The sequence below is a fragment of the Megalops cyprinoides genome, chromosome 7 (assembly GCF_013368585.1).
Source record: "Megalops cyprinoides isolate fMegCyp1 chromosome 7, fMegCyp1.pri, whole genome shotgun sequence".
Taxonomy (NCBI): Eukaryota; Metazoa; Chordata; class Actinopteri; order Elopiformes; family Megalopidae; genus Megalops; species Megalops cyprinoides.
Genome location: NC_050589.1, coordinates 25489347 through 25512119, shown reverse-complemented (window position 1 = coordinate 25512119; position 22773 = coordinate 25489347). Strand labels below are relative to the sequence as shown.

At 44.3% G+C, this 22773-nt stretch overlaps 2 protein-coding genes across 3 annotated transcripts in view; one reads left to right on the top strand and one right to left on the bottom strand.

The window, feature by feature from the left end:
- The window catches only part of chd5 (chromodomain helicase DNA binding protein 5), a 35263-nt gene extending 29615 nt beyond the window's left edge, over positions 1-5648 (top strand). The window contains exons 33-40 of the mRNA XM_036532606.1: positions 81-170; positions 1220-1372; positions 2101-2209; positions 2491-2623; positions 2977-3172; positions 3698-3867; positions 4148-4274; positions 4396-5648. Coding sequence (XP_036388499.1) covers positions 81-170; positions 1220-1372; positions 2101-2209; positions 2491-2623; positions 2977-3172; positions 3698-3867; positions 4148-4274; positions 4396-4523 — 1106 coding nt within the window. The 3' untranslated portion in view covers positions 4524-5648. The remainder of the gene's footprint in view (positions 1-80; positions 171-1219; positions 1373-2100; positions 2210-2490; positions 2624-2976; positions 3173-3697; positions 3868-4147; positions 4275-4395) is intronic.
- A 3761-nt stretch (positions 5649-9409) lies between these two features.
- rcc2 (regulator of chromosome condensation 2) lies at positions 9410-22023 on the bottom strand. Of its 2 annotated transcripts, none has more exons than XM_036533255.1 (13): positions 21890-22023; positions 19377-19585; positions 17272-17365; positions 15419-15562; positions 14868-14999; positions 14648-14736; positions 14066-14180; positions 13582-13748; positions 12822-13002; positions 12478-12583; positions 12056-12128; positions 11379-11456; positions 9410-10853 (listed from the first exon to the last, which is right to left on the bottom strand). In XM_036533255.1, exons 2-13 carry the CDS (start codon positions 19578-19580, stop codon positions 10749-10751), a joined length of 1488 nt encoding a protein of 495 aa, XP_036389148.1. In that variant the 5' UTR covers positions 19581-19585; positions 21890-22023; the 3' UTR covers positions 9410-10748. The 2 variants fall into 2 exon arrangements, with proteins under 2 accessions (XP_036389148.1, XP_036389149.1); XM_036533256.1 differs by lacking the exon at positions 21890-22023 and adding an exon at positions 21483-21793.
- Positions 22024-22773: the final 750 nt, after the last annotated feature.

The following is a 22773-nucleotide window of genomic DNA, read 5'->3' as shown; positions in this document are numbered from 1 at the left end:
AGGAACTGCTGTAACAGTGGTCATGGCAGAATCTATTTGCAGTTCTGTTTAATGGTATAACGGTATGCCGCTATCCCTAGGGGAACCCAGTGGAGAGTCAGAGAAAGCCCCAGAGAAGGAGGAGAGAACTCCCACCCCTGTGAAAACAGACGACAAGGAGCCCAATCCAGGTTAGTGCACAACTGAGAGAGAGGAGGGAGGGGGACAGACGTGCAGCCGGGAACAGAGATAAATGGGAACTGTATGAATATCCCCCCAAAACATTCTCCGTCAGAGTGATAGATCTGAGTGTTTTAACAGTCCCGAGGGCTACTTTTAGACTAGCAGGAGGGAAGTTGTGAGAGCCTTTCCAAAGTGAATTATGTTGTTTATATTGTTTACATAACTGCAAAACCGGATAGGGACTACTGTATATTTTTTATGACGTTGCTGTAATTGTTGTTTTGTGCAAATGTTAATGTTTTAAATTTAAGAACGGGGAGAGCTCAATTTGTTTCTTTGGCAGTATAATCACTGGGGTATTTTAATTTAATTTTTATTTTAATAATATTGTTATTTTAATTTAATTTCTGTTATTAATTGTCTCTCAACTCAGTTTTATCAACCATTTTTTTGTGATTTTGGGGAAAAGTCATTTTTAGAGAACATTTGTGTGAGACATTTTTAGAGTTATGGACGTGTCAGGTGGTGCTGAATGACTTTTGTGCATTATATCTCTTACAGAACATGATTTTGTAATGGTTCTGATTCATGTTCAAATCGGCTGTCTGTCTCAGTGGCCTCCCTGTCACTAGAGTCTGCTCCAACAGCAGGGGGATAGAGGAGAAAGAGAGAGGGAGGGAGAGAGGGACACAGAGACAGAGGCGGGGAAGGGAGAGAGGGAGTGCCGCACACAGCTGTTACTCCTGCAGAAGACCGCAGAACCTGTGGGGCTGACTTTGCCCAGGGATGACCTTCTGTGATTCGTTCTGCCCTCTTTTTGAGCTTTATGTGTTATATATCTAAGGGATATACCATACGTGTGAGATCTCTGAAGGACATGTGTCATATATCCAAGGCACATGTCTTTTAGGGGTGTATACATATGTGTTTGAATCCATAGGGGTAAATGGAGTGTATCTAATGTGTGACATACAGTGTATTTATTTTGATGTATAGCTGTATATAGTGGATGGCGGATAGTTATATAGCACAGGGATTTTTTTTTTCTTCCTCACAGTTGCCGCCGAGGAGACAAAGAGCGAGGATACGGCAGACAGCCAGCTGAACGGAGATAAAGAGGGACGAGACGAGGTGGAGGATGGCAGGAAGGACGACAAGAACAGCAGCAAGATGAAGTTCATGTTCAACATCGCAGACGGGGGCTTCACGGGTGAGAGACACAGCCGCAGGAGACCACAGAGGAGACAGTACTCCACTCTGCCTGCCTACCTGCCTACCAGGGAGTGGAGCAAGGGGGTGTGTGTGTGCGTGTGTGTGTGTGTGTGTGTTGTCCTCTGTGAGGGTAGCTGTAGGAGTGGGCATGGATGTGTCTGCATGGGAGGGGCTGTGTGACGGCATTACTACACTGGGTTGAGGGGGTCACACTTCATCTTATGGGCAGCTTTACAGCAACTATGTTGCTCACTGCACGTCTGCATCGTAACTGGCAATATTAATATTTAACTAGGCTCTTCACAGTTTTTAGGCTTCATTAAATCCCATTCTGACATTTATTCTATATCATATCCTTTAATGACAGCTATGATGCGTAGCAAATAGCCTTGGAATGGGTCATTAGTGCCCTAGTAATAAACACCAGGTGTAGTCCAAAGAAAATCAGTGTTAGTGCTGTGAATGTGTGGTTTTAGCAACCCTTTAGTGGGTGGAGCTACCATGTGCTCTCAGTTGCTGAACCAATCAAAAGACTTTGCTTTCCTTGGCAAAACACCGTAATTGGTCAGATCTGTGTGTCAGTGATAACATGTGATAGGTACACCTATTTTGTAGTTCAGGGAGCCCCGCTCGCATATTAGCGGCCTGTGGCCTCATGCCTCAGAGCTGGACCCCATTAACAGGCTGAGAACAGTGGTGTACATGTGTCTCCCGCTGTGTTCACAGAGCTGCACACTCTGTGGCAGAACGAGGAGCGAGCTGCCGTGTCCTCGGGGAAGATGTACGACATCTGGCACCGTCGCCACGACTACTGGCTCCTGGCTGGCATCGTTACGTATCCTGTTTGGCCATTCCTGACAGTGCTGGCGTTCAGCTGTTCCTTCATTGACAGTGTTGATGTTAACGGGGCAGGTCGCAGTTCATCCACTGACTGTGCTGACATTTAGCTTTTCATCTACAGCCAGTGCTGCCATTAAACTGTTCCTATATTGACAGTACTGCCACGCAGCTGTTCCGTGACGTCTATCAATGAAGTGATCCACTTTTAAGGCCACTCTCTAAACGGTGGTCAGCTTGTCCTGGACCTATTATCCTTGACCAGGCAACCCTTCTCAGCCATGGCTATGCCCGCTGGCAGGACATCCAGAATGACCCTCGTTACACCATCCTCAACGAGCCCTTCAAGAGTGAGATGCACAAGGGAAACTACCTGGAGATGAAGAACAAGTTCTTGGCACGCCGCTTCAAGGTATGGTAGAGCGGTGTCAGTGAGACATGGCTTTACGTGGGTTCTGTAACGAGCCTTTATCGAGGCTGAAGTGATCACATGACAGCACCCTACAAGGGGGCAGATATGCAGACGTTTGTCTCCTTCCGTCGTCTGCGTGTGGCTCCTTCTCTATTCCGTTTCTCACTCCCTCACCGACTCTTTCTATCTGCTCTCCTCCCCCTTCCTTCTCCCTTCCCCTGTTCTCTTTCTCTTCCCCCCTCTTTCTTCCTCTTTCCTGTCTACTCTCTCATCTTTCTTTCTCCCTCTCCCTCCACCTCCCTTCATTCCTCTTTTTCTCTTTCTTTCTCTCCCTTTCTCTCTCCCTCGTCCAGTTGTTAGAGCAGGCCCTGGTGATAGAGGAGCAGTTGAGAAGGGCAGCTTATCTGAACATGAGTCAGGACCCGAGCCATCCAGCCATGGCCCTCAACGCCCGCTTTGCCGAGGTGGAGTGCCTGGCCGAGTCCCACCAGCACCTCTCCAAAGAGTCTCTGGCTGGGAACAAGCCTGCCAACGCAGTGCTGCATAAAGGTCAGGAAGTATTTGATTTTACCTTGTATGTGTTTTCTAATTTACACCTCCTGCCTTTTAGTGGTTGTCTGAGATGGTAGTTGTTGTGAGCAATACTTGACCCTTGATTTATCAGTAATTTAAAAATGAAGGACCTCCAGCTCTGTGATACCATACTGTGTGCTCTCCCTTTCGCTTGGATGTTGTATGGTGTATACAGGCTAGACTTTGTATCATTCAAGATTACATCATTTACAAAAAAAAAATGTAAATTGCTGGCTGCATGATCATCAAATTGAGTAACATGGCATCTGCTGTCTGACTTACAAGTAATATTAGGCATCCTGTTGAAACTTTCTTCTGTTACTTGTTGGATGGAAGGTAGCACCAAACCAAGAGATTGACATCAGAACCAACAGCAGGAGTAAATATGAGTATGTTCTGCAGCTCTCTGTAGGTTGGAAGTTGTCAGTTGACCCCCCCTGCCTGAACTCTCATTATTACTCTGTGTGACCTCCCCGTGCCGCCCGCTTCCTGCTGTTGCAGTGCTGAACCAGCTGGAGGAGCTGTTGAGCGACATGAAGGCGGACGTGACGCGGCTGCCCTCCATGCTGTCGCGGATCCCGCCCGTGGCGGCGCGCCTGCAGATGTCCGAGCGGAGCATCCTGAGCCGGCTCACCAACCGCGGCAACGAGCCGCCACCCCCGCCCCAGCAGGTCAGAGCTTCAGAGAACGAGAGAGATTCATTAGCTTTACCCTGATTTGAAAATGTGCAGGGTTCTTAGAGCAAAGAACCCTCTATTGCTTCCCTATGGAACTGTGTGAGACTGTACTGCTTACTGTATGAGTGTGTAAGTGTGGCTATGTGTGTGAGTGTTTGTATTTGCTTCTTTATATGAGTAATATATATATAATTTATGTGTGTGTCAGTGAGCATAAGTATATGTGTATCAGGCATGTAATCAGGCAATTTGACGATGAGTCTGTGGTCTCCAGCCTTTCCCCCAGGGGTCATTTGGCTGTTCTCAGATGTACAGCAGCAGTTTTGGGAGCAGCTTCCGAGGGCCAGGAGGTGGAGGAATTGTCAACTACAACCAGATGCCCCTGGGACCCTACATCAGCGGTGAGTGGGGATGCAAAGGCCTCCTCCCCAGACTGCTTGTGCCTTCTGTGCCTTTGCTGTGTGAGAAAGGCTGCTCTTCCACACTCTTTAACATACTTTTTTTATTCCCTCTTCCTGCCAGTCTCCACAAACGGACCCCCTCCCCCATCCAGCCACCTGGACATGAAGTCCAGCGACCCCCTGAAGGACATCACTGTCTCTGACATGAAGACTGGAAAGGCCAGCGATGTCATCTGCATTGAGGATTAGATCCTGCCCCAGCACCAACAAGCATTTAACTCTCTCAAAGTTATGAATATAATATATATCCTATCGACTGCACTTTTTCTTCCCTCTCAAGGACTCTGAGGGCCTTCTTTGCATATGCTTCATACAGTACAGTGTCCATGGGTCTTTGCTTTCAACTTACTGTATAGAGTAAAGCGGGCCAGTGGGAGGTCACAGGCGTGGCGGACCTTTCTGTGGAGAGAGACAAAGCTGTGACAGCGGGCCGTTTTCTCTCCTCCACCTCAATACGCTCAAAACAGATGCTGATGGTCACGTTCACGTGGTGGAGTGGACGTCTCTTTTGAGGACAGTTTGCTTTTTTTCCCAGCTCATCGGCTGCAAGCTCAGTGTTAGTCCAGGGCACAGGTGTTCAGCCTCTCCAGTTGTGTGTGTTGACAGGGACACGCTAAGTTCGGTGAGGCTTCCTATCCTCTCCCCTGCTCTGTGAACCCTGGATCTCTGCGTATCTGAGCCCAGGCTGTCGTCTGCGCAACGGCGCCCCCTGCTGGATCAGCACTCACACCACCAGTACACACAAAGGAGGAGTGCAGCAGACTGGATTGGGCATAGTACCTGACATGGACAGTGAATCATTTAAATGCAGGGGCCTCAAATTCAACAAAATCCACAGTGAAAGCCAAGCAACATGGGATCCCAGCCTGCTGGCTATCAGCAAAGTAAGTATATACCATATATATATTTTTTACAGTGCAATTTTGTGTCAAATTAGCATAAAAGAATGAGGGCATTGAATGAGGTGGTTGACTCAGTGGTTTCATCATGCCTCAGTCTCTGGGTGTCATATTACATTCCATGTGTCTTGTGTCGCTTTGATGGTGAGTCAGCCTTACCATATGGACATTTCCAATACTGTATTATTTAGATACTACGCTGATAGGAGTTCTTAAATGTATATTGCAAAGAGACTGCACTTTATTTTGCATTGTTTACCTAATGAAACTAAATGAATGACTAAATGAATAAACAAAATCTTTTGGAATGGGTTAAAAAAGCAAGGGATCTTGTTAAAAAAAAAGAAAAAAAATTTAAAAAGTCCTTGTGAAAGCCAACGCGGTGTTGCGGTTGAGAAAGTGTTTGTGGTCGATACCTGGCTTGTTTGTAACGTGTCTTTGTTGTGAAACAAAGCAAATATTTTCTCACTTTGCATTCCTGGATCCTTAACCTCTGACTGCTGGCTAGATTTCCTCCTTTAAATCAGTCATTTTTAAATTATTGATAAGATGGAAATCTTAGCTGGCACTTTCTCCTTTGATAAAGCAGTGAATTCTGGGTAATGGGGGAACACAAAAGCTCTAAGGGTAACTGAGGGAATCAATGGAGGAGTGCATCTGTCAACTGTCAACTAAAGCATCACACCACCAACTCCTCATAGACAAAACATATCGCTAAAATACATAAAAATTAATACGGCTGGGCAGTTAGGCATTATTCATAACCACTGTCAATCACTGAGCACTGTATGTCCTCGTGAATATTAATGAAAATGGGACACAGACATGGGGCAGTTATGGTCAAAGTGCAGTTGAGGCAAATATTCTGTAATGTTCTATACTGTATTCTGTAACAGATTGTTGTTTTTTGTTTTTACTTAAAAAGGAAAAGTACAAAGTAAAACAAATACAGTAGTTTGCCTTCTAAAATAGGACAAAGAGGAGAAAGCTGAAGCAGATAATGAGAGGAGAAAATTAAAAAGGACGACCAAATAACAAGGGGGCATTATTAGTTATTACTTCTAGGTTATGTTCTGTCTGCCTCATCCAGGTGGTTTTGTGTTTTTAATCCTCTCCATAAATATTCTGTAATCTATTTATGAAGGTGAATTTTTAACTGGAGCTGTTGAGCTGACCCTTGATCATGCAAACAGTGATGTCCTGCACAGGATTTGAACACACAATGTTCTGGTCCACAGTCAGACAAAGTCAGACAAAAGAAAGTTAGAGAAACGGCTGACAAACACTGAATTGTGTTATTTTGATCTCATTGAGTGCATCTGTAGTTCTTGACTTGAAGTTGAGGGGGAGGGACTATACACAGCAAGGCATTCTAATGGGATGCACCGGAAATGACTTTTTGTTGTTGTTGGAGTTTGGGGAAGAGGCTTGTTTCTGAAATAATAAGTCTCAGTTTGTAGAGTAAAGTGTCTGAACAATAGGTGTCAGTGTTTAGAGTGAAGGTGCAAGGTGCAATGTTCCAAATGGATTCCCCTTTTGTCCCCGGCCCTCGGTGTGGACACAATGTGCGTGTGTGTGTGTGTGTGTGTGTGTGGCCCTGAAAGGACAATGTGTGGAGAGTAAACCTGTGTGTGAAAAAGAAATCCTTTTACACGCCTTGTAAAGAAACAAAAACGGCGCTCAGCACTGTCACTGCTGGGACTCAAACATATAACGTTCTTACGTTTGTACATAAAACTGTATTTGGCTGAAGGCAATGTGTACCGTTCAAACTGTTGGGAGGTAAATCACATCCACAAAGCCAGGGTTTCTCACCCTAGGTCCTGACAGGTCCATGGTCCAGGTCCATGGTCCATGCAAGCTTTTGTCCCAGCCAGGCACTTAAGCATGTTATTTATCTTATTGTGGTCTTCAGCTACAATCTGGTTTACTCCCCAGTTTTAAGAGTGTGTAGAGAGTGTTTAAAGTTTAAATAGAGTTGGAAATTCTGACGGACTGTGGTCTTTAAGGACTGGAGAGTGGTATCTGCCGCATTATTTGCAAAGCCACTGTTCTAAGCAAGTAGTGTCGAAGCAAGTAGTAGGAGTGTCGTTGGTTTGAAACTGCTTACCTGAGTGACATCATGGCAGATTCTTACAGCAGTGCTCATACTATCTCTGTCAAAATGTGGCTGAAGTCCTCAGATCACACTGTAAAAGAATTAAGGCATTTCTGCCCCGAAAAGGCTTGGAATTCTACCTTTATGTCCTGAATGTGTGTATTTAATTGTATCATTTGAAGCGCTATGTGATTATGTATTCTTCATTTTTGTTGATTTCTTTGTTTTCCAAAGATTTAAATATGGAGAGCTAGCTTGTGGTCATGTTGTCATTTTTTCCATTATTTGTTTCATTTTTTTTGTTTGTTGGTGAAGTTCTTTTGTAGAGCTATAACGATCTGAATGTGAAAGGATAAATCAAAGATTTGAATGTAAAAACAATCTAAAGGAATGGTCAGACCGTTTGTATCCTGTTCTTGAAAAAAGTGCACTCAAAGGAAAATATGGAAATAGAGATTTCTGACCGATCATCAAGACATTTTGCTGTTGAAAAGAAAAATATCAAGGTTTTTTTTTACATTTTACAAAGAAATGCTCTGAAATCAGTTATCATAAAGGCACTTGTGTTTGCAAGATGATGGGCAACATACAGTGTGGGTAAGACCACACCGATTGTCGTGTACACCGTACCATTGTGTCTTGAAGTGGTCCAGTCCATCTTGCACAATATGCATGTGGTGGAGTGGAGCTGTGTGCAGAGACTGTGTACTGTTATGAAGCACTTTATATAAAGGGCATGGCTGTCATCCACATTCAGTTTAAGGACCTACAGATCGTCATGATAGAAGCAGGTATCAAATGTCAACCCTCCCCTATAATAGGCATATAAAATATGTATGTACCCCCCCCCCCCCCCCCCCAAGCAGTTTTAAAGTAACTACTCTGTGTCTTGTGTTGTGCTTTTGACAGGTGTTCCATGGTGGTGTTCTGTAGCTTAGCCTGATTTCATTTTTGCTGTAGGTGTGTGCATTTATGTGATAATGGAAGCCACCTTGTAGATTTGTGTAGATGTCATTTTTAAGACAGTATTTGGACAGTGTGGTACTAGAGCGGGATTCATTTTTGTCTTGAACTGAGAATAGTGACAATTAACATACACTAATCTGGAAGATGATAAACAGTAATACATGGCCATTCTGGGGCCTTGTATGCAAGTGTAAGGTTCCAGGATATTTGAACCGTATGGGTCATCAGTGAACATGGTTGGTTTATGTTTGATACAGAGTAGTCCCTTTAGAACAGCAATATTGTTTGAACCATTAGACCCTTGGTTTCAATTTATTTTGAATCGCCAGAGAGAAGGAACTTTGAAAATGAAATGCAATGCAATCAAACTGAAGCCCGTGAAAACTAAGTATCACACTGATAAAGAAACAGTGTTCATTTATAAATGGATATAATAAAGATAAAGGCTTCAGTCTAATACTATATATATGTGAATGGCAAAGGCTTCAAAAGCTCACAAAAGATCCTGGCCAAGGCAATTTTTGTAGAAATGTAAACATGGCATGTAAAATGTGTTGTATGAAGGTTTGTAAGGAGGCAAATAAAACCATAAATTTGATCATTGGTGTTAACGACCCCAAGGAGTATTATGGGATGGGGGCATTTGCTCATGAAAGCAAATGAAAGGGAAAATGTGAATATGGTCAATTTTACTTTGTACTCCGTGTATTTGTTTAGTGTGTTTTAATAAATCCTCTGGAAAAGAAACACGTTCTCATGCTTATGCCTCTTAAGTGGGTCCTGAACTGCAAGAACCCATGTTCCTGAGGGTCATATTGCAATTATTTTTTTTGTTTGGACACTGTGACAGCCATTTTGAGTAGCTGAACATGCTTTAGCATCTGATGTGAGGTCTATCCTGTGGTTCTGCAAAAAACCCAGTCTCGCCCAGGACCAGACAAACTGTGGTGTTCAACAGAGCCCAAATGTCTTGAGTTCTGCTACTTAATGACATCATTCATATTCTGTCTGTTCCACAACACTTTTAGTCCCTGGAAAATGATGAAAAGGGCTCCATGAAATAAAGCTGACAGTGGGGAAAAATGAGCCAAGAAAAATAAGAATGCCCTTTAAATCTTTTCATTACCAATTTTTCCCCATACAGAGAGAGAAAAAATACACAACCAACTTACGTGAACCTTTAATTAACATTTCCATGAAAAAAAAACAGTCAAAAAAGTACAAAAAAATCCATAAACCCAGAACAAGAAACAGGCCAACTGACTCCATGGAACATACCCTGCCAATACAAACTGATAATCAATTTTGGGAGAAGACGTCATTAACTGGTACACATAATTAATGTTAACACAAGATGTCTTTTAAAAATGTCTGTCATTTTGATCTTGAAGACCTGGACAGCTGTGCTCAACATCCTGCAGCCTCTCTGCACACAAAAATCAACCCATTCAAGGAACAATTAAGGAAAAAAAAAAGTAGTAATAGGAATGTAACAGGTTTTGCAAAATGGCAACAGGCAGAAGCCTACTCACACTTCCTGCTTTGCAGTTTGTCCCTTAATTCAGGAGCACTTTTTTCCGTAGGTTTTTTTGTTCACTTCTGCAGCAATTGAGACCATGTGTTACAAACTGAAAGAAGTAATACTTACATGAATTCACAGGCTAAAATGGAGATCAAACCACAATTCGCAAAGATTGAATAGCCCTGAAAAATCTGCCTCTCGCCACCTGTCTGTATTAAACAAAACTGACAGCGTGGACATAGAGCAAAACCGTGAGCACAGAAACACTGTTACAGGAACACACATATTAAGATTACACAGAAACAACAAATATCGATTTCTCTGTGACAACAAAGCACAGCCTCATCCTCGAATACGTCACTTTAAAAAAACAAAAGGCACAAATATGGAGTGTTGGGGCTTGGAGCCATCCCTCCACCTGCTCGTTAGATTTGCCCAGCGGCGTCGGCTGTACTGACGCCTTATAGCACCCATTGTTTGGAAAGAATGGACATGGATCAGGTCACATGGCCCACATAAAAAGGAAAACTAAGAACATACAAAACATGGAACCCTTGGGCTGAAATCTTCAAGGATGGAAGGAGGAGATCTGCGATTCAAGGGAGGCTTGAGCGAACCTGTGGCCAGAGTTTCTGTCGTGACAGAGGTGGGAGAGGAGAGGAGCCGTTCACCCGACGGTGGCTCCAGTTTGATTGGCGGCCTGTTTTCACAGGTGAGCTCATCCAAATTGAAGTGTTAACATGTGAAGTGTGTTGCTTTTTTCTTATTTCTAAAGCTGTAGTATGCTTGTGTCCTCATCTTATTTACCGCTCTCCCCTCCCACACCACCACCGTGACTACACAGGTGACCTAGAGGACAAGTGCATTCTGTAATGGAAATCAGTTGCCTCTTGGAAAGAGAGGTGAAAAGGTCAAGGACTGGCAGCCAATCAGAGCATGCGGGGGTTGTACTCTGGCAGCTTCTTCAGCCTCTCCTGCTCCTGCTCCGTCTCCTGACGAGCAATGATCAGGGTGTGTGAGTATCCCATCACCACCTGCAACAAAAAACAGTAACAGGGATTAGAGATTGTTCTGCACTCCTGAAGTTCAGCAAAAGGAAACACTTGGGACCCAAGTCTCAAATGGGGGCCTACTGTGACAATACTACAGATGGTACATAGCATCAAGATATTATCAACACATTAAAGTGACTTTGTTGCTAGTGGTCTCCAATAGCAGAAATACCTAACAAAAAGACATGCAGCCGCCCCAGAGATTAACCTATCCTTCTAATTCAATATTAGGTCATTAGCGGCTGTGAAAAGGCAATTCTCTAATGTTGTAATTACGAGTTAATGTAATTACACAAATAAATTACCCATTTAAACAGTGGGCATGTTAACAGTACCCAAAGAGGAGGTAATTGGCTGTGTTACGTTGTTTACTTTTGCAATTTCTTTTTGTTGTAAAATACAGTTTACAGACATTGCAAAGGACCCTGGGAACTTCCCCGCAAAACCAAGCTGTACACAGTAGCACAGAAGAGCTGCTGCCCCCTGCTGGACACTGGCTCTGCTCACCTGCTCAGAGTAAATACCATCCAGGGTCTTCACCTCCTGGGGAGTGGTGGAGGATTTGGGCTTGTTATCGCCGTATCCCTAAAAACACAAGCACACACCAGTCATCAGTGGCTGCAGGCACCCTGCTTTTTCACAAACACTGCTTTTACCAAACATGAAGTGGAAATAAATTTGGTGTGAAGTGTTTCAGTCTCTGTTCAGTTTTACAGTAACAGTCTTTTTCTATGACTGCACCTCTACTTTTTTTAAGAGTGCAGGTTTAAAAGACAAGGTTTAGGGCTTTTAGAAATCCTGGAACATCTTTAAAAAAATTTTTAAAAATCTGAAATTCTGAAAATTTAAATAAAATTATTTAAATTTTTAAATTTAGCATGTAAATACTAAGTTCTTATAATACCAGAAGGTTAATGTATATCTTAAAAGAACTTTGAAATTGAACTCCTACAGTAACAAGCTAAACAGTTCTGTCTGATGTTTGCTGATAGTGGGATCACAGTGCACAGCGCACTGCAAAAACCACACGAGTCTCTGATCTTCTCTAAGTCCTGCTCTCTTCAGCCAGTGTGATGTACATATTTCAGGTAATTATTTCGCTCTCTTAAATTGCCAGCGTGATGTATGTATCTCAGATTGCTCTCCTTCTGTTCAGCCAGTGTGGTGCAGACTGAAAGACTCACCAGCTCTCCGAAGGTGGGGGAGGGGCCCCAGCTGATGGTGCTCTCATCTGCAGCGATGATAATACTGCTCTTCCTGGAAGAAACACACAATGCGCTCAGCTCGCTGATACTGACCGAGTCGGAGACAATTCATTCAGCTCAACACCACGCCGCACAGCATTGCTCAGCACATCTGATACGAACATGAATGAGTCATGGTGAATGTGCACAACTGACACCGAAGATTCTCAGTTCAACAGTTACCTCAGATAACTGCTGAAGTCAGAAGTCAGATAACCATATTTAGAATGCTGTACTGAGTTTGGGTCACCACATTACAGTGACCATACAGAAGCTACAGAAAATGAATAGGCAACGAGTTTGACAGTACGGATAATATGGCTGTAATAAGGCTGTTGGTTTTGTGACGCCTGGAAACTCACCCACAGGCCAGGCTCCGAATCTTCCAGCCACAAAGATCCTGCACAGCCTTGGGATACATGGTAGACTCCCGAGAGGTGTTGGTCACGCCCCAGAAAAAGAGCCCTCCTGCAGACGGCAGCACAGAGGGGTCAGATTACTCATTCGTAGGTTTAAAATCTCAAAGTAGGGTGTCGTTGGTATACAATGCAGTGGCAAACTAACATTTAATGCATGAGAGAAAGCATACTTTGAATTTCCAAACCCAACGAACTCCACAACAAATTTCTGCTAAGGTCTATGTTAAGTGGTAGTCATTTTTCAAGGCACCAATGTGCTTGGTTGGTGGCAGAAGTCCGGCTCTTACCCATCTCACTGACTGCGAAGGAGCACTGGTACCCACAGTAGATCTGGGATGCCCCACGACCAGGGAAGTCAAAGAGCTTGACCAGGCGGGGCACCATCTCATCCTTCTGCTCTGTGTGACCCAGTCGCCCGTAACCCCCAAATCCCCAGGAGAACACCCGCTTCTGAGAGTCCAACACCAGCTGCTCATCCACAAACAAACACATTAAAATTATTTTAATCAATTCCAACCGATACTTAATTTAAAGTAAGTTCTAATTGTACAGGCATACATACACTGCTGCTCTCAGTTCTACGTACTGTACAACCTTCGGCAGTGTTCCAGTTTTATTAAGCTGGGCTCCAGTGCCCTCTAGTGGTAAAAGAGATGCAGTACTGCTCACTGCTGCTGGAACATATTGTTCCAAAGGTGTTCATTATGTCCATGCAGACATTAGCTGGAAACTGGGCCATGAATATATTTCCTGCCTACAGGTAAATGAGTGCGGATCTCTTGAGCATAGCCTTGAGCACTAGAAACATGCACCTTCATTTTCACACATGAATTTCATACAATGCTGAGGTAGAGGAAAAAAGTGCAGGGGTGTGCTGATTTTTCAAAACACACACATGATGCGAACCCACAGCCACCTTTCCTGGACTTCAGAAGGAAGCGAGAGAGGCACTGAGCATTCTCATCTCTCTTCTGGAGGCAGGGACTGCGATCTCGCCTGCTGTGTTAGCCGGCAGCCACTGGCAAGGTGCCGCTACCCCCCACTCACCGTGTGGTTCCCGCCACAGGCCACGTCCCTGACCACCACGTTGGGCACAGGAAGCACCTGGCCGTCCTTGGTCTTCTCAATGAAGATAGCAGCGCGGCGTGGGATCAGCTCGCAGTCAAACTCAATGCGCTGGGCACGGGCGATGAACTTCCCGTCCGAGTTATGCCCTGAGAGGGGCAGGGAAAAGAGGCGAGAGGCAGCTGAGAATGTGATTTTATAAGTTATTTAAGTTATTACTTATTTTCGCTCAGCAGGCGTCCTTACCCAGGGAAACTGACATAGCTTAGACTTTACATGCAAGCTTTAACGCAGATAGGCATTTCATGAAGCAATACACTACAAACACCTCTCTCAAGGGTACAACAGCAACGCCCTGCACTAAGATCAAAACCGGCAGCCCCATTAACTTTTAATGTTTGAGCCGCCTTGCGGCTCGGCACACATGGAGGCACCTCCTGTGGTGTCTCTGGGTGCTGGAACTTACCCAGCTGGCCGTACTCGGGACAGCCGAAGGAGTACAGGTTGCCCTTGCAGTCCACCACCATGCTGAACTCCGCCCCGCATGCCACCTTAACCAGGGGCTGCCCGTTGTACTGAATCTGAGGAGAGAGGGGGAGAGGGGGGAAGAGGAGCTATAAGCTTAACTCAGAGGGGCAGAACTGCACACCTGATGCTTTGAAATCTCCCGTCACAAAGCTGCTCAGTGCTCACACAACCATCTGAAACCCATCTCCCGTGACGAAGGCTACCGACTTACAGCACACGGCCTTTCGTCCCGTCTGCACACTGTGTACTAAAGCCGTATGTGTATGGATCTGAGAACCGTGAAACCAATCACGTTTTTCTGCATTGGCAGGATAGCGTCATTACAGATTTATGTAACACACGGAGTGCTCTTCAACACCATTAAAGTGCTCTAAATTTAAACCACTTAGAAGGGAAAAAAAAAAAGACATGCACACTTGAGAACTGCCTTTGAAAATGAATGTGCTGGTCAGTGCAAACTATACTTGAATAAGATGGCCGTTATGAAGACAGCAGAAATGGATGGGTGGAGGGGGCTTACTGTCGCCGGGGTTGGGACTGCATCCGTCTGGTTTCCATGGCCGAGCTGGCCCAGTTTGTTCTCTCCAAACGAGTAGACGGTACCGTTCTCTGAAAATGGAGAGGTCACCAGGTTACCACAATGTTCCACACTCCCACCATTATAATGTCACAACCTGACTGCAGGAGGCATATGCCCCTGCTGTGGCCTTCTATAGGCTGTGAACATAAGCACCACCCACCTGTCAGTGCCAGGGTGTGGTTGCGCCCGCACGCCCCTGCCACGATCACCTCCTCAGCCAGGGCCTCCACCAGCTTCGGTGCCTCGATGCGCTTGGTGTCCCCGTGACCCAGCTGACCCTTCTCGTTGCGTCCTGAAACAAAGACAGAAACAGGTAGAGAAAGAGTCAGGTCACCCCTGAATCCCACAGCCTGGAGAAATTTGTCCAATGGTCTCTAACCTTGACACTAACACCAAGCCTGCCAGAGTTAAAAAAAAAAAAAAAACACCACTACCAATGTGGCATCTGTAAAAGACATTCTGCTATAGAGCTGAGAGAGGGGTGTTGGAAATAAGCCAGGGGGCATCAAATCTATTCCCTCTGAGCGAGAGAAATTTGGCAGGTCAGTGAAGCGTGCATTTACATAACTTTGTTTAAATCATGATGGATGAAGCTAAGCTTCAGCTTTTAAACGGTACCAGTAGAGCCAATGGCAGAGGAGCCAAGCTAAGGTTCCCCTGGGGACGGTCTAGGGGGGGTGGGGGGCGGGGGCGGGTGCGGTGTTAACTTACCCCAGCTCCAGAGCTTTCCCTCAGCAGTGATGAGGAGGCTGTGAGCCGCACAGGGTCCTGACACCACACAGCTCACCTGCACACCACTCAGACAGCCGTACCGGTGCGGCCCCCAAAGGTTCTGCCCCAGGTTCCTGTAGGCCGCTGAAATACACACACACACACACACACACACACACACACACACACACACACACACACACACACACACACACAAACATTAACAAACACACACGCGCAGGGAAATGGAAATCTCAGCACAAGCCGAGGGAGGTGATAACAAACCCTGGCTGCTCATTACACTGCTCATTCAACAGGAATAATCGCACAGGAGCGGTGCGATGCGTGCTGCATTTTCAGCACAATCACACCTGCCTCTTTGATATGTACATAAAGGCTCCGTATTAAACAGCACATCCTGCTTCCCTCGCTATCAGCCTGGCAACCCCCACCCCCCCACCCCCCCGTCCCCTGACCCTCTGCATGCTAACAGGGTCAGACAGCCCGGCAGAACACAAGGCTATCAGCAGCAAACAGGTGCAAACATCCACGCTCACCTGCACTAACCTTTCCTTTCTCAAAGGCATCTTTGCGTCTTTAAATATGAGCTCGCGAATTCCCTGAGATCAGCCAAGGACGCAAGTCACGGTCTGTCTAATGTACCAACTGGGAGAGAGCTTCCGGGCAAGTGTGCGTTCTTCTCTCCACATTCCTGTAGCTGTGAGGCCCCAGCCCGTTCTGCACGCATTCCCCACACTTAGCGAAGAGCGCCCGTGTCACGACACAGGTCTCTCCCGTGTGAAGACGATGCAGAGTCTTTACAAATTTCCTGTCGTGGACTTAATGAGAAATAACGCAATCCATGCTATGCCAAGGTACCGAGAACACGGCCCTACCAAGTTCACATATGGAAAAAAATAATGCAATGAAGATTTTTATGCCATGAACATATTTTGCCTTTCTTAAAATTATCCATGTTCAGTTTGACCTCCAGTCTTGAACTTAAAAAAGGTATTGGCTACTCCAAGTAATTATTTTCTTTTCAAAGACACGTCAAGGTCAAACAAAAGATATTTTTAATTTAGTGTCACAAGCAAGATAAAAATTCCTGTGCTACAAAATTCACTATCATCCATGTCTCTGTGCCCTCGACTATATCTGAAGAGTGCAGTCAGCCTCAGCGATAAATCGGCTGAACCTCATGAAGGCTACACTTGGCTGGGTCAATTTCAAGCGGGCAGTTCAGATGTTTTCAGCACGACTGGCTTTTAATACTCCGACAAGAAGGGAGGGAAACCCTGCAGTCTGTGGATTGATGGCCGCGGCCTCTAAGTGAAAATGTCATTTCAGCTGCGGCGCATGCGAAAGGAGGTTCATGTGTGAGGCTGAGAGGGACCCCGGGGTTTGAGCCTCAGACCTTTGATCGCTGTCAAGGTGCTGCTGCGAGACGTGACCGAGCGCGCTCCCGCACTGCAGCGGGTCGCACGCCGCTCTCGGCGATCAATCCCGCATTGATCCTGTCTGACCACAGCCTCCACACCCCACAGCTGTCACAACACTGCATCTGGGGGCTGCTGGGAAGGGAGGAGATCCTGAGCCGGAGCCAGGCTCTTGGCTCTGACCACCTCTTTCTGCCTCTGTTCTCACACTACTACTGTAAGTCAGAATTATGGCTGCGCGTTTCTTGCCGTGAAGCACTGAACACACCGTTTAGAAACACGAGGCAGGTTTACCGCATGCAAATGGCAGTGTCACTCCTATTTGACTAGCTGCAGCTAACAGAAGCAGGCAGGTAGGTGTGTGTGTGTGTATTGGGAGGGTTGTGCTCTTTAAGGTAGAGGAGCTGAACTTACCTTGCTGCTTTGGCACCTCTTTCCTTCCAATCAGGTCCCAGTTTGTGGCTCCGAAGATCAGCAGCTGCCCTTTGACCTTGGAGCCTTCAAGTTTCTATTGGAGCAGGAATGAGCGGACACGAATTAACGGAGGGGGGCACAGAAGCGAGGGTGAGAATCGGTTTATCAGGAGCCCCTCTGTTCACATTAAGTCCAGCAACGGGGATCTGTGCATGTAACCTGCCTTTTGATGAAATCATCCTGTCAAGAGAGATGTGCGTTAGACTCAAACTAAAGCGATCTCATTCGTCTTGGCCAAAGAGATAATAGATTTAGCTTGACAAAAGAATATTACAGGCCACTAGAGGCTTAGACCAATAATAAAAAAGTAAAATTGATATGGATTCACTCAATTTTGATTTTGGGGGAAAAAAACAAACTTAAATGGGGGGAAAAAAAGGCAGTCACATTTTATGATTGTGTGTTCTGAATTTCAAGCTTGCTCCCATTTGGGCTTCGGATTTCTAGACCAACAGTTTTTTTTTCCTCCTCTGTACCAGGTAGAGGCCCTTCCAACAGTATAGCATGTGCACACTCCATGCCGCCACCGCTAGACCATATATTCAAGTTTCCTGTGTTGCCGTCTGCTTCACTGGATCAGTTACAACTCCGCTGATTTCGAACAACACGTCATCAGAGAACAGGCCCACGGTTCGCTTTCTGAGACAGGAAGTGAAACGGAGAATGGCGAGGGGGACGAAAGCACATGTCACTACAAGAACGGTCCAAAGAGAAAGCTCTTCCGCTCCGCCCCCTTCTTTTTCAGCTGAAGTACTTGACTCAACCTGTATGGATTTACTACTTTTCAGTTACACTGTGCTAAATATGCAACCCCATACTGGTAAACATGTACTTCCTTTGCCTCGCAGACAGTGTCTCAAATGTCAAAGTGGGCAGCAACAGTACAACCAGGCTGCAGGGGGGGTGGGATCGAATAGCAAGGTAAACACACTGAAGTGTTCATTAAGCATTAAGTCAACTGAATTCTAGCCTTACTACATCTACACCCATTCTTTGAGAAAAGATTAAAACCAGGGAAAGATTTTGGTTAGATGCATCGATCCTTTTCCCTTTGCACCAGCCATTCACTTATTTTTGTGCTTGGAGCAGTCCAATGCCTGCCCTGGCTATGATTTTCAAGTACTCTGACAGCCCTAGGGGATGCAAAAATAAATGACAGTCTCCAATTACAAATACTAAATTATCATATTAAGGTAACATATCAATCATGTTTCACAGAAATAACTCTGAGTGTCTTTTCAACCATTATTATTGGGGCCTACAAGTTTATGTAAAAAAAAAACATTACTGTTGGCTCATTTGATTCTGTATTCTGAGGTTCAGTATCACTTTGACAGCCACATCAGCATGAAACACAGGCAACAGAGAAAAAGGTCACCTGCCTCCCTAGACTAGAGTTAGCAGGATTCAACTGTAGACAAGAATTTCCTAATTCACCTATGTGTCCCTGACAGAAGAGCACAGTCACCATCTGAGATTTTGACTTGGCCGATCCTCAAGAGCATAGGGTGTGTGTATTACACTGAAGGCACCACTCACTTGGCCACTTTCTCCAGATGCTGTTCAGGTGATATCCTTGACAACAGCCTGAAACCTCAAAGTCACACACCTGTTTCAGGCTCACTAAACTGGGAAGGCTGGATCCTTGGTGACACCTGTTATTTATGCAACTAACTTCTTACTGTTGACCGATCACAGTGAGTTTGGTTCCACTGGATGTACGGGACAATACCGGGAATTTTAATATAGCTGGCAAGCTATGAAGTCAGAGCAAGTTTCAGTGGGCCTGGCAGGTGCAAATGCTTGTGTGCAGACTAGTCTAGTTCCGTGTTTCCCAACCCTGCTCCTGGAGGCACACTGTCCTGCATATCTTCTATGTATCCTTCCTGCTTGACTAAATCAGGTGTGCTCAGCTAATCAAAAGTGCCACTGATGAGTTCAGTCAGGTAGGTAGAGCAGGGATAGATAGAAGATATGCAGGACGGTGTGCCTTCAGGAGCAGGGTTGGGAAACGCTGGTCTAGTTTACACGGACGGTGCTCTTACGATCTTTTCTTTAACGTCGTCGGCCACAGTGACCGGCTGCAAACCGGACTTGGAGGTGGGTTTCCCGGGCTTCTTTGTGTTTTCCTGCTCAAAGTCATCAAACTCGTCGTCGCTGCTGAAATCTCTGTCTTTCTTCCTGCCCCCACCTCTCTTCCGCTTCATCCCACCATTCCCTGAAGCATCAGTCACCTTCTTGCGTGGCATTGTAGCTGAGAGAAAGAAAGAGAAAAACCAATAATTAATAATGAAGAAATACAGTCACATAAAGGAATGTCTTTTCCTTCCTCTGTCAAACGTTTGGTAATGTTGCAGCAGTCTTCACTGGGTCCTTTTCAATGATTTTGACTAATTACAGCTCTACAGTCTACGTCTACATACGAAGTTAACATGGCATTTACTTTTTATCATGTGCAAACCTGTTTAACTACTGTGCGAGCTTGCATATTTTATGTGCGACATCACACAAACATCTTTACCAGTCAAGGCTGAGAGCAGGCAAACAGTTATTTCTGTCCTATAATACAGAGGTATCAGTCTGGGTGTGGGGCCATAACCAGCTATTACAAGCACGCGTGTCCACAAGATTGACTGTACTGCGAAATTTCTGAAAAAAAAAAAAAAAAAAAAAAATATTGCAATATGCACTTTATCTGGGCATATGCGTATTTCTTTTAACTTGTTGGTATTTTCATATTCCATTCATTCACACTAAAAACTGCATTGCTGCTTTCAAATTCTAGGGAAATATGCAAAATTATTACCGAAGTCAACACATTGTGTTCTAGTTGCAACCGTACTAGTCTAGCAAGTAAGCTAGCGACAAAATGTGTTTTGTGACTACTGCGAACTAGCTTTTGTTACTAAAATTGTATAGGATTTACAAATAGAAGGTAAATTTACTCCAAACATTCAAAAAACGGCGGGGTTTTAGCTGGCTGGTGAAATACTTTTCTCAGTACCTTGCTAGCCATTTTGCAACAATGCGGTAACGTTATCCCCACTTGCATTTTTCCGGGACTTGAGCATGCTAGCCTGCTTTATGGCTTGCTAACTAAGAATCAAACCATCTAAATAGCGAACATTGCAAATCCAATTAGCTAGTCAGCCAGTTAACATGAGAACATAAACAACACCCCCTGTATCAATATCTCGGTGCATTAAACAGTATCGGATTGATAAAATCCTATAGTGACAAGGGAAATTCGGCAGAAGCTTGTCATCACAAAGCAGCTAGTTAGATGGCTACCGCACTACCATTCATAATGTTAGCTATCTGAATCAACGCTAGGAGTATGTCCCAAAAGGTCATGTTCTAAATAGCGGCAAAGCTAGCTGCCAAGACAGACAATACATAGTAAAACGGGGGAAATGTGGTGCTTGCCAGCTAACGATTATTTTAAGTACCAGTTAGGCAGCTAACCATTATCCGGAAAATAGCTTGCTACTTTCCAAAGATCTGCAAACCCGCTAAAACGCTAGCTAGTCAAGCTTGATGACCGGTTGAACGGAACAAAAGCTTTTTTGTATAGCTAGATAGCTGGAGTAGCTAAATGGATTACAGAAAAATATGTTCTTATCAAATGCCGACAGCTGAGTAACTAACATATTTTAAAAAATTTAACTGTCTGGCTAATCGTGATTTTTAAAAGAAACGTTATTTGGTGAATGCCGCTAGATAGCTAGTTACCCAAGTAGCTAACCAAACGATAAAAAGTTACTAAAAGAGACAGCCAGCTGGATAAGAATATCTTAAGAGAAGCAAATACTTATTAGTTATCACAAGCGAACTAGGTAGGCGACCAGCTACCAAACGTAAATGGTTACAAACAGCAAGCTCTGAAGTCAAGTCCCTGTTTCTTTGTTGTCTTTCGTGCGCAGCTGATTGCATCGAATGAGAATATCTAATAAATATTCCTAGCTACCAACGACTGAATCAGGTCGAAAAACTGAGAAACTAGCCAGATAAAAGCTATATCTCTTGAATAAAACACATATAATGAATATCTGTCTAGTTAACCATTCACCTTAGTGGTTAGATTATTTAAATTACATATATTGCTAGCTAGCTAGCTTGTTAGCAAGCTACAATTTTCAAGTCATACAAACCTCGAGTATACAATAACGGTGAAAAACTTTTTCTCTTTCTCAGGTGGCTAGCTAAAGTTGGAGTGGAAACTAAAACTTTTACGGTCTCTTTTTCGCTAACGTTCGCTAGAAATCTGACGGAAGAATTTCCTGGTTCTGATGCTCCTCTCCTATCTGTCCGTCTTCCTCGTTTTTGATTGATTTTGAACAAAAGAATCTGCAGTCTCCTCGATCAAACCACGTGGGTGCAGCCTTACATTCATTAAATTACAGTCAGTTGTCGACACCGGGAAGTAGCCGACATGCAGAGAATAACTAGAAATAGCAAACAATCCTCAATCGCAAACTTTCCTTGGGTATAAAAACTATTTTCACAGTTCGGATCCACTCTAAAATACAGTAGAAGTCGGTTTCATTTTTAGTTTTACCTGTGATAATGCGATCGCACTGAATGTAGAAACACTGATTTTGTCTTGAAAGAGGGAAGGTCTTGCTATACGTATAAGCCCTCCCCCTTTGCTGTCTGTCTTTTTGTTAAAATGTAAATATGAGCTGAGATGTGACATAGCTACAAAACAGAAACACATGGGGACCTGGGGTAAAGAAGGGCCCTGGAAAATTCAAAGCAAGTAACTGGAAAAAGAAGAAAAATAAAATGGAATGTCTCCCTCTTGTGGAGCGGAAGAAAAGCTGTTTGTCACTTTGCGTTTGTTCGTTTTTGCATAAATGTGGCAAATATTCTGCATAGATTCACTGATTTTTTTTAAAGTAATCACCATAGGTATTGAGTAATCTAAATCACTGCTATCAACACCCTGTAACGGACCTATAAGGAATATTCTGGACAGTGTTGTCTGCATGTCTCCTTACATGATTTTACCATATTCTGCCACTATGTGGTATAATTTTAGAAAGAGGCTGTAATCTCAGATGGTACCTTTGCAAGTCTGTTTTGTACTCTTGAAATTTAATGCAGGGTCACTTTATGGGAGGTCTTGATGACTTACTGAAACGAAAATAAAAGTATGACAAATATATATATATATTTTTTTTTTTGTTACAACCTTCACTCTGGCACTCATTGCACTGTTTATAATTTTGATCTTGTTAGTTTTGGATCTAAATTAGCTAGTACTGCATCCTCAAACAGACTTTGCTCTCAGCTGAGTACTACTGTCTCATTGTGGAACTGTACACATCCTGTCCCTGTACTGTCGCTATACTTTTGTATGTCGCTTTGGATAAAAGCGTCTGCTAAATAAATAAATGTAAATGTAAATATATTTCACATCATTAGAGCCAGTTTAATTGA

Bases quoted from the DNA above. Each gene is read 5' to 3' on its own strand.
- rcc2 (XM_036533255.1), bottom strand. From the start codon at position 19,580: ATGCCACGCAAGAAGGTGACTGATGCTTCAGGGAATGGTGGGATGAAG. The intron at 15,563-17,271 runs GTAAGTTCAGCT...TGTGTATTTCAG, and splicing joins AGAGGTGCCAAAGCAGCAAG to CGGCCTACAGGAACCTGGGG. The intron at 15,000-15,418 runs GTAAGTTAACAC...TCTTTGTTTCAG, and splicing joins GGGAAAGCTCTGGAGCTGGG to GACGCAACGAGAAGGGTCAG.